This window comes from Zonotrichia leucophrys, chromosome 18 (genome assembly GCF_028769735.1).
Source record: "Zonotrichia leucophrys gambelii isolate GWCS_2022_RI chromosome 18, RI_Zleu_2.0, whole genome shotgun sequence".
NCBI lineage: Eukaryota > Metazoa > Chordata > Aves > Passeriformes > Passerellidae > Zonotrichia > Zonotrichia leucophrys.
In genome coordinates, this window is record NC_088187.1 from 1,780,134 (window position 1) to 1,793,569 (window position 13,436).

At 44.3% G+C, this 13,436-nt stretch overlaps 1 protein-coding gene across 17 annotated transcripts in view; it reads right to left on the reverse strand.

Moving 5' to 3' along the window:
* CACNA1G (calcium voltage-gated channel subunit alpha1 G) overlaps positions 1–13,436 on the reverse strand; it is a 143,548-nt gene that overhangs the window by 15,596 nt on the left and 114,516 nt on the right. For 14 of the 17 annotated variants that reach the window (XM_064728318.1, XM_064728317.1, XM_064728315.1 and 11 more), the window contains 8 exons: positions 13,383–13,433; positions 7,560–7,711; positions 5,118–5,227; positions 3,863–3,996; positions 2,614–2,684; positions 2,255–2,333; positions 2,055–2,176; positions 1,463–1,807 (listed from right to left, as the gene is read on the reverse strand). In XM_064728318.1, coding sequence (XP_064584388.1) covers positions 1,463–1,807; positions 2,055–2,176; positions 2,255–2,333; positions 2,614–2,684; positions 3,863–3,996; positions 5,118–5,227; positions 7,560–7,711; positions 13,383–13,433 — 1,064 coding nt within the window. The remainder of the gene's footprint in view (positions 1–1,462; positions 1,808–2,054; positions 2,177–2,254; positions 2,334–2,613; positions 2,685–3,862; positions 3,997–5,117; positions 5,228–7,559; positions 7,712–13,382; positions 13,434–13,436) is intronic. The other 3 variants (XM_064728320.1, XM_064728316.1, XM_064728314.1) reach the window with 1 other exon arrangement.

The following is a 13,436-nucleotide window of genomic DNA, read 5'->3' on the forward strand; positions in this document are numbered from 1 at the left end:
CGCAAAAATCCCGGGAATGAGGCAAGCAAAAGAGCATGCTGTCATTGCAGGGCAGTGTCCTGGGAGTTGTATTCCTCTGCTATCAAGCTCAAGCATCAGATCTGTCCTGAAGATTTTGGTTGGGTAAATAAATAGTCAGAATAAGATCTCCTGGTGGTTTTTGAGGCTTCTGTTTGAGGGAAAGAGCAAGAAACACACTCTGAAGGCTATTACTGGAATAAACCCCTTCCCAGGCCGCCTTCAGAGAGGGCAGGTTTAACAAACTGCAGAGTGAGGGTATCATTCTGACTGCTTTGTCTCACAATTTTGCAATTTCTCTTTTTTGCCAGTTTCAGTGCTGGTGCAGGACAACAAGGCTGAGGACAGTTTGCCAGAACTCTGTTCAACACATACAGCACCAGTTGGGATGCGTTGTTTCTTCCTAGAGGACGTAGTAAATCTGGATTTCCCCATAGGGCCCTGAAGTCCTTTTTCCTGAGCCAAAGAGCAGCTTTGGACTCTATCTTATTCATCAGAGATTCTAATGGCACCAGAAATTTCCAGTAGCTTAGGAACTGAAACAAAGATTAAGCGGGGATTTACTCTCTTTCACCCTTGGACTAAAAATCATAAATTAGTTTTTCATGCATTAGAATATGCATTAGTCTACCCCAGGCTGCGGCCAAGATATGCTGTTGTGAAATCATGATGTAATAAAAGTTAATGAGGTCTGCAGAGAGTTTAACCCAATCTGCAATCAGCTAAGACTAAAAAAAGGCTGGACTGTATTTCCTGAGTAATTTCAGCTCAGTGACCTCCCAGATAACTTGTCTGGGGCTTGATCTCACCTCTCATTCCTCAAACTGAGTCTTCATCCAAAAACTGTGCTTTAGGGAGACGTGGTGCATCTCATAGCAGCTCCCACATTACACCTATGTTGCTGCTAGTGGGAGTTCTGCCACCAGCTCTGGTGAGCTCAGGTTTGAGTCTCCTCTGGATTATTCTACTGTTAAGAGAATCTTTTCTTACAAGCCTGACTGTGGGGATGGATATTAAATTGAGGTTACATAAAACAAATTTAATACTGAAGCAAAGATTAGCAAGTTTTATTCCTCTTTTATGTTGGGGCTCATGGTCTGTATTAGAAAAGCAAACACATTACGCTCATGATTTTGCTATCACAAAGGACCAGTCAAAACTCTGAATTAGAGTAAATTTGGAGCTAGCTCTGAACTCTGTAGCTTGAGCTGACCTCCAGAGTAAATTGCAAAACTCTTTTCCTCCAAACAGATGCATCAAGGTGGACTGGAGGCTGCCTGTTGTCTCTTCCCTGCAGCACTGGCTCCCAAACCACAAAAGCGTCAGCAGCAGACAGCAGGGAATACAAGCCCACAACATCTGGTACACGCCTCTTCCACTACCAACTCATGCAAGTCTTCCCCAACAAAAATGCAGGTCAAGCCCTCCTCACAGAGATTCTCACCGTATGATAAGCTAGTGAGAGCTGAGAATCCATCTTGATTTGCATGGGATTGGTAAATCCGCCGGGGTTCTCTGGTCTGTCTCCACTGGTGGTGCCTGTCCACGCAAAGATGTTTGAGGGGCTGTGCTGGCCAGTGCTGATGGTCTTCATCTCCATCTCCAGTTCTGCTTCAAGCTCTGCCTCCTCCTTTGCCTCCTTGTTGCTCTCCTCCAAGTGCTTCATGAGCACCGCAATCACCACATTCACCAGGACAAACTGGGCTGTCAGCACAAAGGAGACGAAGTAGATGGGGGAAATGACGGTGTTGTAACAGGTGGACTCCTGGTCACAGTCACGCAGTGTGTCCTGGAAACAGGGGGGGAATGATCACAGAATCAGCCAGGCTCAATAAGACCTTGGAGATCCTCGAGTCCAACCTGTCACCTAACACCAACTAAACAATGACACTAAGATGGAGGGATGTGAAGAGATTGCAGCATGAACCACAGTGGGTTCTGCAATGGGTTGTCCTTTCATGAAGAAAACTGAGAAGATTTGGCAAATTCCACATCTAGAACAGCAATACACTCGCTGACAAAAACTTAACACTTACCTTCATTATCCCATTCCAGTTGTCTCCTGTGGATACTCGGAATAGGGTCAGGAAGGCCATCCCAAAGTTCCTGAATGTGGCATGCCGTCCCAGCCCCTCGCAGGGGTGTGTGTCATCACACTCTGCAAGACCAAGCACAGCTGTGAGACCCCCCACTCCAACACCATTCCCACCCCTCCCACTGGCACAGGAAGACTCACCAAGGTCTCCAAACAGCTCCACTCCAAGAGCTGCAAATATGAAAAACAACAACATGAAGAGAAGGCCCAGATTTCCCACCTGAAAAGAGAAAAAGAAATGGGGGGAAAAAACACAAAAAAAAGAGAACATTCATTGATGTTTTTTTTGTTGTTCCAGACCTGTTTCTTGCTGTATTCTTTATTCCAAAACTTAAATTGCTTCAGGGCAAAAATGACCTCAATGTGGGGACTGTATCTCAGTGCTTCGGGAGGGAAATGTGATTCTCTAATGACAGTAAAGATAAAATTATTAGCATTCCTCTGCAATAGAAAATGAGCTGTGGGCAGAAGAGCTCTGGTTTGATATGGCAGTAGGTTACCTGTGGCAGCGCTTGCATCACGGTGTCCAGGAGGGCCCTCATCCCCACAGCCATCTTCAGCAACTTCAGCACTGTGGAAAACACATTTGCAGTATGGTAATGGCAGTGTTAGCACAGAGGCACAAACTCAGTCCCTCTCCCAGGAGCCACAGATTATAGGAAGAGAAACATGAAATCTTGTCAAGTGTTCTCCATTAGCTGCTACAGTCCTTGGCCTTTTTACATCATTTGTTGTTGCCTGGATACTATCAAAAGCCCATGAATAGCAGCATCACCTACTTTGAGACTTGGAGAAAGCGTTATCACTCTGCCTGGCTCTTCCTTCCCCACTTTATCTGTGTTGGACTCATCTCCTTCTTCTGGTAATCATGAGCAGTTCCTTTCCCAGCCCTGGGGCTACTTTCCCACTTCCATAGGCTACCCACTTTCGTACATGATTCACTGAGGAATGATTTACACATCTCTTCCAGAAGGCTGCATTTCCAATTGGAAGCTGCATGTATTTTTAATTCTGAAAGGGATCCAATGCACAGAAAACCCACTTTTCACCCCTCTTGAGACAGCAGCATTTAATTTCTCCTCCAGCTCCTTCTCTGCTTAGATGAGGGCTGTAATCAAAACAATTCTTCCTCAGAGCACAATACCCTTCAGGAGGGCCTGGAAGTACTTCATTAAGGGCCTGAGCACTCACATTTTACGTCTTCAACATTTGGCCCTGACACCTCCCTGTTTTGAAAAATCAACTTCTTCAATCCCTGAAGAAGTTGGCTCCCTGACTTGGGAACACGTCTGAAGGGACAGATGGGTACAGTGTGACAAGGCATGCTTTGTCACCAAGCGGTGTGATGTAAAGCCTCATGGGAATTTAAAATTATTAGATGCTCATCTTTTAAAGCCAATGTACTCAAGCTTGTATTCTCTAATCCCTGTTAGAGATGACTTTGATTTGACTGGAGCAATCTTCCCAGGTACATCTCTGGGAGTTACTGCCACAGCTACTTCTCTTTAATTTCTAAGCTCTCAGCCTTCAAGATCTCTTAAGGCAGAAACACATGGTCAGTTGGCTCAGCTTTTTGGCTCCTTACAAGTATTTTTCCCCATTGTTCTTTCATTTGTTTACAGCCTGTGATGCCAGAAATATGCACATCATGATGGGGATGTGCCCCAGGACTGTTTCTCAATGCTTAACTCTCTCCTGGTGCCAAGCACATACCTCAAGCACAAGTAAATTCTGCTTTATCCCTCTCACCTCGGGCGATTCTGAGAACCCTCATGATCCGGATAATCGTGGGGTTAATTGGTAGTGAAGCATTCACCTCGATCTCTTCCAAAGTGATGCCCATGATAGACAGTAGCACAATTGCCAGATCTAATTGGTTCCATCTGGAGACAACAAAAAGTGAAGTTTAACGTCTACTAAGAAGCTGGCAATGGGAGGCAGCCTGTTTCACACGAATTCCAGTCATTTCAATGGTTTGAGAACTCAAATGAATCTGCAGTATTTTTCTGAGGGTATTATATAAAAGCAGTGATGTTATGAAATCATTATAACTAATACATCTCATTAGAAAACCAGCCAATTCCAAAGATATCCTTGACTGAGGGGAAAGAGGAACAAAAGCTGGGAAGTTTTTTAGGCAGAGACTCCAAACCTCAGGAGAGGCATTGTGTTGTCTGTCTAGCCACTTCCAGACATGACATTTGTGGACCTCGATGTGACATCTGCCCCAGAGAGAACAGGACCCCATGTACAGTCCTTAGAAAAAAAGTTGTGTTGGTGAAAGAAAGGCCCCAAGGATTTGTGCCAGGCTGCAGAAACTGTTAATTCCAGCATGGACACACAAAATGTTGGGACAGGGATGGAACCATCCACTGGTTGCTGAAGGGCTCATGTGAAGGCCTACTTAGTGCCCTGGTTTTGGTATTAACATTGAAGAAGACAAAAATGGGAGAAAGATCCACCAAGGACATAAGATTTGTGTTTGTGAAGTAAGACAGTGAAAATCTAGATAAAGGTTACAATGTCATCTATTGCTCCTCATCTGCATTAAAAAGAGGTCCTTTCTTTCTTTCTTTCTTTCTTTCTTTCTTTCTTTCTTTCTTTCTTTCTTTCTTTCTTTCTTTCTTTCTTTCTTTCTTTTGTGTTCACTCAGGGATAGATTCTTCCTCTTACATAAATTTTGTCTCTTCAGCAAGTTCCCTTGATTATATGGACATGCAACTGGCATGAGAAGAGAACTGGCTGCTTGGTGGAGATCTGTCCCTCCTTCATCTGCTCCCAAGGGCCAAAATGGTGCAATCACACTCCTTGGCCTGCACAACCCATCCTCCAGCTTACATCCCATGTCTCCTCCTACCCAGCCTTCAACCAGTCACTCCAAAAAGCCTTCATACATGTCAGACTCACAGTATGGGCCAGAGCACGGGAATTCAGGACGTGGAATGTGGGCAGCTCTCCACAGAGCCTGCTGCTCACCTCGTGATCACAATGGATCTTTGGTTACCTGTCTTGGAAGAAGCGGCGAAATCCAAAGGCAATAAGCTTGAAAACAGATTCCATGACAAAGATAACGGTGAAGATGTAATTGCAAATCTTCAGGGCTTCATCAAGAACCTGGGATGTGGACACAGGACTGGGTTAGATGTTAGCTCTGCAGAGGTGCTTTGCTGCCTCCAAACCTGACTCTTGTGTCATCAGTTATCCATTACAGTTAAAAATCTTCAAACACGGGCTCTCTCTGATGAGAAATGTCCTAGGGAAAAGTCCCAGGGATTCATGGAGTACACTTGCTGCCTGGTGACAGAATCTCAGGAGGGGCTGACATAGGCCCAAGGCACAATTCCCTCCCCTAGCAGCAGCACAGCCCCAGCTGGGATCGCTGGGGTGCTCAGAAAGAGCTGCTGCATTTCCTGCTCTCAGCAGCACAAGACCTCTTGTGCTTTTGTCAGAGAGCTGAATTTCATCCCACTTGTCCATTTGTGCAAGTGCTGGCCAAATGGCTCCTTGGTGACAGCCTGGCATTACTTCTCACCTTGAGCTTTTGGCAAGGAGCGCAACAGAGGGATGACATGCCAGGGGAAGCAAGTGCCTTGCATTTTCCTCTGCCCCCCTCCCCTCTGCAAGAAGTCAGTCTGGTGTTTAATCCAAGTGCATGCTGGCTGGGACAACTCTTGCACAGTCAGGCATTAAGCTACATCAGAAGTGATTTTATCCCCAAAAGCCTCACTCATGAAGGAACACTGTGGTAGCAGCATCCTTCACAGCCTCTTAAGTACTGTGCATTGAATTTCTCCCTGCTGGCAAACAGCATGGTAATAACAATGTCCAGGGCAGTGTTAGGGAACAGGGGAGATGGGCTCACAGACCAAATCCAACATTTACCTATCCCTGAGTGGGAGAAATCATAGCAGAAGGAGTTTAAGTCATGTACCCTGCCTTTGTGCTACAGTTTAGCTTCCAGCATCCGTGGACAAAAATCACCTCATGTGACCAAGAAGCACAAGCCCAGCTGCCAAAGGAAGCTGTGGCTCTGAGCAAGCCTCCCTGCCATACTGCAGGGCACTTGGGCTCTGCAGCAAATGAGCACATTTAGCTGGCAGAAGCAGATTTTTCTCAGCAGCTCTTTACTCAAGCCACCTCTCTGCACACTGCAGCATTCCCTCCTCTCCAGGAGCTGCAGCATCTCCATCTGGGGTCTCATCCCCAGGCCATCCTGCTATATCCAAAAACCAACCCCTTTCAGCACCAAGAAATCACTAGTTTGGATATAAATCTCTTTGGTACATTTGGCCTTCAAATATCTTCAGGATCCCAGCCATCCATCATCCAGTCTAAAGGGATTTCCATGCCCCAATTCAGCAGGACTCAAGCATGTGCATGACTCTGACCATGCTGTCATCCCAGCATAACCCAAGCTTGGACTTACTAGCCAGACGCTGCATACCAGAGGCTTAGAGACAAAATGTTATTTTTCTAAAGAAAAAGAAAAACTGCCCAACACTTCTATAATACAAGGGAAAATGTAGCTGCAAAGCAACTGCGGTAAGACACGTGCTCTAGAATGACTCCAGCCCAGACTCCTTTGCCAACAACCTGCTTCATAATCTAATAACTGAACCATGCAATGAGCCTTCCGGAGTACTTAAAGGTGACCTGGACAGAAAAAATAAATTGGGCTAGTTCCCTTTAACTTTTGGCTTATGATAGAGTGGAGAATATTTCCCCCTGCCCCTGTCATTTACTTGTTTTAGTTGTTTGGGTGTTTTTTTTTTTAATATTAAGTATCCACATCCTGTCTAATTTTAAAGAATGTTTCCTCCTATTGTGTGTTATATTTATTCATTCTGAATGTAGCTAATAAAATTAATTCAAGTTATGTGGCAAAGGCAGCTCTTTCCCTTTCATTCTTATGTAGAAAAGACATCTCAGGACAGGCTGTTTTTATTTTCACTGAATGACAAAGACCCAGGAATTAAGCACACTAACATATGAAAATGCATTTTAAAGACCAGCATGGAATCCAATTCCTGTGAAAACTAGGGACACTGGGGATTTAGAAGAAACTTTCAAAAAACCCCATTTCCCAAATTCTTCTATTATTTTTCCTTTTTCCCTCTTCTTTTTTTCTTTTTTGCAGGGTCGGGGGGGGTGGCGGGGGGAGAGGGTGGGTGTAAAACCTGAGTGAAATGGAAGATATCAATGATGATCAATCTAGCAAAGCAAGCAAACCCACTCCCAGTCCCATTCTCAAAGTGGTCAGTTTGCACTTAACTAGAAGGGAGAGGTGCAGTGGGACCCTTGTACCAAAAGCCCTGGATTGAGCTGGGGGCTGTAGGATGGCTACACTCCCCTGGCAAAGGCGGACGCCGACAGCACACCTGGCCCTAACCCTGCCCAGCAGCACAGCCCAGCCCAGCTCTGCACGTCCCCCCGTGTGCCCCAGCACCTTGGGCTGCTGGTAGTGCTCCATGGCCATGGTGATGACATTGAGGCCGATGACGCCGGTGATGAACAGATCCAGGTAGTGGCTGGTGCACATCTGGTGAATCAGGAGGCGGAAACGGGAGTAATCCGAGTAGTAGGGCTTACACTGAGCTTCTGCAGCGGGGAGGAGAGCGAGAGGCAAATCAAGGGATTTCTCTGCATCTTTCTCAAGTCAATGCACCCTCACTCTCCAGCTCCGGAGATGATAAATTCTAGACCAATCACAGCAAAATACTGTCTTTTTTATTTCCTTTTTTCCTTGCTGGCATGTTACCATTTTTAATACGCAGCAGGGCTCTCGTCATCTTATATCCATTAAATATTTTAGTGGGACATGCTCTATACTCAGCCTTGTATCAGGGATCAGGGATGAGGTGAGCTGAGACTAGTGTGCTGCTAAAAAGAATTTTTCTCTGTAGGGAAATTTAAGTGACATTTAAATTAAAATAACAATTTTTGTTTCTGTTGATCTTAAAAGTCCCCAAAGCATTAGAAAACCCAATTAATGGTCATTTGCTAGGGACAGATTTTACTAACAATTGCCTAAAAACACAGGCCATTGAGTATGTGGTGGTCTTTGAAAGAGAAAGAGTGCAAACATATGATGTTCTTTGCAATAAACTGTAGAGACAACAGAATTCAACACCTTGGCTGACAGCAAAATGGTCCATCAAAATACCAATGAAAACTGATCAATGAGCCTTAGTGATCAGAAAATAACGATTTAGACAAATTATCAAAACGCAGATTGCACTGTCCAACTGCATCCCATGTTTGGCTGCCTCAGGGATGACACAGGGACTTTAGACCCCAAATATTCCTAGAGATAAACTCATTTACTCACCTAATATCTAATGAGGAAATGCCAAGGCTGAGTATATAATTCAGTACAATTTTCAAGGAGGCATTATAATGCAGATTGGTGTGGAAAGGGCTGTCTTGAAAATGTCAGAGTACAATATTACTCTCATAATTAGATGATCAACTGGTTATGAAAATTATTGAGCTGTAAGAATTGCACAGTTGATATTTAGTGCTCCAGAGCAAATGTACAGTGCTCCAGAGCAAATGTACAGTTCGATAGTCCAAGAAAAAAACTTTGGCAAAAATGATGCCAGGAAGCACAGGTTTGGGTTGCCCTAGGGGAATACTAATTTTAGAAGATTGTATTTTGCCTGGAAATAGAGCTCACTTTGTCAATAGCCAATGACAATGCAATCAAATCCACAGATTTAAAGGCTTCATGTGCTCCCTGCCTCATAGGAAGATCCTGAAAAATCAGTTTTGTTTTTTTTCCATAGAGACAGACCTTTCCCTACCAGCCCAGGGACCAAAGGGGAAAAACACTTAGCAGGTTTATTCTGTAGGGGTTTGGAAGGCCCAAAATTCTGTTTCAGCGTCATCAAATGAAAGGCAGTATTAATATTCACTTTCTGATCTGCAGTGGGCTTTAGGTGATCTGCACCTGAGTGCTAAAGCACAGTATTGATGAAAAGGTCTATGAAATTAATTTTCATGCTGAATCTATTGAGTGCTTATGAAAAAAAGCAGACTAGTAGCTGCTGACTCACTCATAAGACTTTGTCAGATATCTCAGAATCTGCATAAATCTCCATAAAGTCAAGATATCTCGATCACATTATGCTAAATTATGACTAGCAAATTAACTAAAATGTTTGAATACAATTAGGTTAGGAATAGGACCTATTTTTATGAACCAACTTATCATCTCAGAAAGAAACACCATTGTAATTGGATCATTTACTTCTTCTACATTTATGTATAATTCACATTCAAAAAGAAAAATGTCAACGTTTCTACCTTTTCCTGCAATGGATTTGCTTATGAATAATGACACTGGAATTTAATTTTTTTTCTCAGCTTTGACTGACAGATAATTCCAAATCCTACAGAATAGCACCAATGCTGTTAGAACAGAGAGAGGATTTAGAGAGAGGTTGTAAGTGTTCCCTGTGCAGGGCTCCTGCACCTGGATTAGCCAGTGCATGACCTTATAAGCAGGGTTGCTAATTGTTGAGATATCTGCAAAGGCTTTTCCCCTTTGCACCACATCTCCTGCTCACCTTGCCCAGCACCCAGCCAACCCTCTCTAGATGCTGCTCTCACAGATGCCCTTGCAGCCTTGGAAAATTCCCAGTGATAAATGTTCCATCCTTCTCCATTAAGTTTTTTAAGAGGAGATTTGGCAACCCATGCTTACAAGTTATGTCACCACTGGCTACCCCAGTGTCCCCATGTCAGCCATGCATCTTGGTGCCACACGCAGGCTAACATGCTGCCTGAGGGCTAGGGATAAATCCCCACTGTGTCTAGGTAAGCAGGGAACTTCCTGAACAGATAAATCAGTTTTTACCATTGTGAAAATACCATTTCTTTAACTCGACCCTGCAGAGTTCTGCAGAGAATTTGGGATAGATCTGATATAATTCCCCCTCTGCGAAGCCCCTGCCTCCTATGACACAGTGCCATTTGTAATTATTGCAATAAAGAGCTTAACAATACCAACATCTTGGGAAATACAGACATCTGTTAAACTCCAGGTGGTGAACTTCACAACTAACACAAGACCACATTACTGTACCGTTACAATACACTGTGTCAAGAACAACAAGAGCTCTGGGTTAGTCTTGGTTATTACTGGAAAGGTTAATGTGGCTTCCAGGCACATATGGCATTAAAGAAAGGCAGAGAGCAAACCAACAAAGAGGAATTGGCAGAAATGAAAAATATGAGGAAATACAGCAAAAGCCCACTACGAGATATCAGGCTGGTAAACAAGGTGTAAATCAAGCTGCTTCACCAGGGCTGGGGGCCAAGGCAGAGGGAGAAGTGGGTCAAGTCTGGAGATCATTCCACAGGATAGACTTGGCTCAGACAGTGGATCTTGAGAGATCTCCTCCTAACCCAGGCAGGAAGGGGATGCTGCAGCCAGCTGGGAGGTGGTCTGAGCGAGTGATGGTGGTCCTGACTGTGCTGGCATGGGAAGCAGTGCCTTGGCTTTAGCTCATCCCTTCTATGGGCTCTCAACTTAGGTTGTATCCCAGGCTTCAGTACTCAACTCTTGGCATCAAGCTCTAGGATTATTATTGATCCCCTTGACATGGTCTGGGAACTCACCACTGTTCCCTCCTGTTTGGCTGGAAAGGAAATGACCATTGCTGTGGATAAATATTTCCCATTCCTAACCCCTGTCTAACTTTTCCCAGGCCAGGTGCCCTTGGGATTCAGAGATCCCAGACTGGGTTTGGGGCACCAAACCCTGCACTCCATTTTTCTGATGGCGATGGGATGTCACCTGTGAAACATCACCAGTGCCCAGCAGAGCAGCACTGGGGCAGCCCTGCTTTTGCTGGGCAGTGCCACTCCCAGAATCTCCAGGGCTCGGCTGGGAGTGGGACTGGGGCCACTTTCTGCCCATTAACTGCATTTCTGGGGGGGAATCAAGCTGAGCATGCAGCTCCAAAATATCTCCAAGGAGCATCTGCCTCCTAATATAGCCCTGTCAAGAGAGAAATTGCCACTTTCCCTGAGGTGACTTCGAGCTGGAGGTGCGTGGGCACGGGAAATTGGAATTCACAAGAGTGGGACAATTCCATTACTGTCTCCTTCAGCTTCTTCCTTCTCCTATAATAAGGGAATTAACTGCTTTGCAGGTTTGAGTATCTGGAGGACAGTGGCAAACCAGTGAGCAACTGAGCCCATGACGCAGCTGGATTTACAAAATGTATCAAGAATATTATTAGGTTAAAAAGTAGTTTGCACTGAAGGAACTTGTTTTATTTAAACACAGAGTTTTACTTGGCTTTTATTGTACTGAATGGATTTATTAAAAAAAAAAATGAAATGGAAAATGATAAATTATTTCCACTGCGAAGATTCCAGTTGTGATAGAATGTAGACTTGGAGAAAAAATAAAGGAAAAAATAAAATTATAAAATATTTCACTAAGCACCAGGCAGCAGCACACACGCACACACACAATATCATCTTGTCTTCACAGAAAGAGAAAAGACGCCCTCTGAAAGTGCCAAGATGTGGGCAAGCTTTGGGTCAGAACTCCAGATTCCTCACTGAACCACAGGAAGTTCATCTACTGCACCAGGGGACTCATTCCCTAAATTCCAACAGTCAGGTTGAGAAATAAAACCCTTCTATTTCTCATGTTGGTGCCTGCAGAGCAGCATGGCACATTCACTACCACTGGATCCAAAGAAAAGACAGCAAAAGGAAACACACAGCACAGATCTGACAATTGTACACATCTTAAGGGCAAATGTTAAGAGATTTTCTGAGCCTGCAAGGAATAATGGAGGGGTTTGGAATGAGTTCAGTGTCTTAAAAATAACATGAGACAGTCTTGATGCAACTCTGTAGGACCAGAAGAGGAGTCACAATCAAGCAAAAAGAAGAAAAAGTAACCAGATCACCAAACCCAGTGAGAGCCCCTCCCTCACGCTGCCCCCATTGCCCAGGAGAGGCCAAGAGGCCCAGCAAGAGCAGCAAGAAAGACATCAAAGAAATATAAACATCAGGAATGGCAATGGGAAGGAGATTCAGGATTTATTAAAGCATGTTGTGATAACTTCCAACAAGGCCTTAGAAATACAAGGTAGAATCTCTGTCTCCTTGAGTTATCTCTGCAGTGAAAGCCAATTTTTATTTAATCAAAGCTCCCTGCAATCTAAGAGAGATGGATGGAGCCCTGCACCCATCTCTCACAGGCTGCCAGCAGTGGCAGCCTGTGCACAGGTGAGAGTTTTAATGGCACAATTTTTGTAGTGTATTATTTTTGTAGAAAATTACAGCTATATTTGTTTTTATGTTGGTGCCTCTTTAAATATTCAGGCTAATATTCTTAAGTTATGAATTAAACAAAATGCTTTCCAGATCAAAGCTTCTCCTAAAAGTAAAAAGAGCAAGGGATGGATTTGCAGCCCTGAGCATCATCCTGAGAAGGGGGCTGGGAAAGGGAAGTGTGAGCGAGCTGTGGGTCAACAGCTCAGACCCCATTAGTGTTGAGCCCAGCTGGTCCATCTCCTTCAGTACCTGAAAAGGCTTTGAGGTGGTATCTTTATTTCTTTTAATTTACAAAATGCTTCATGGATTGAGCAACTCTTAATCAATGCACAGAATTTACACACTGGGCAGCACAATGACTAAATCCTGTGTCCACAGCAGGGGCTGGTGTGGGGTTGAGCTCCCTGTTGAAGCACTGAAGCTTTGCCCTATACTGAATTTTACCCTGCTGAAAAAAACCACTCCCTGGAGTACAGTGTTTGTAGAGCAATAAGCAAGGGCTGAAGAAATAATGAAATATCCTCCCTAAGTTTTTCAAAGACACACACCTGAAAATCATTCAGACTCCTAAGCTGGTTGTCGGAAAGCTAAAATCAACAGTAGAGGACCCATTTTCACAGTCCAGTCATTATTCTCTTCAGAAAAAAAAAAAAAAGCTAAAAGAACCAAAAAATAAAAATTAAAAAAAAAAGGCCATGAAAAGTCTGACAGTGTCTTAATGAAAACCAGAGGGAAAAAAAAATACTGAATAACGTAAGATGATCGAGGAGTAAATTAAGGGTTTGCAAGTGTCAGTGCTGAGGCAGGCCTGCAGACCTGCAGCTCAGGATGAGATGCGTGTGCCATGAAGGAAGCAAACGAGCTTTGCACACACACACGGTTTAGTGGGACGCCTCAGCCGCGGCGGCAACCGTTAGTGACACAGCACTGCCATTCAGAGGGACGCGACGTGCCAGCTGCCCAGTACCTTGCACTGCACTGGCTGAGCTCTCCATTAATGCATCATCCAGCATTAGATCTA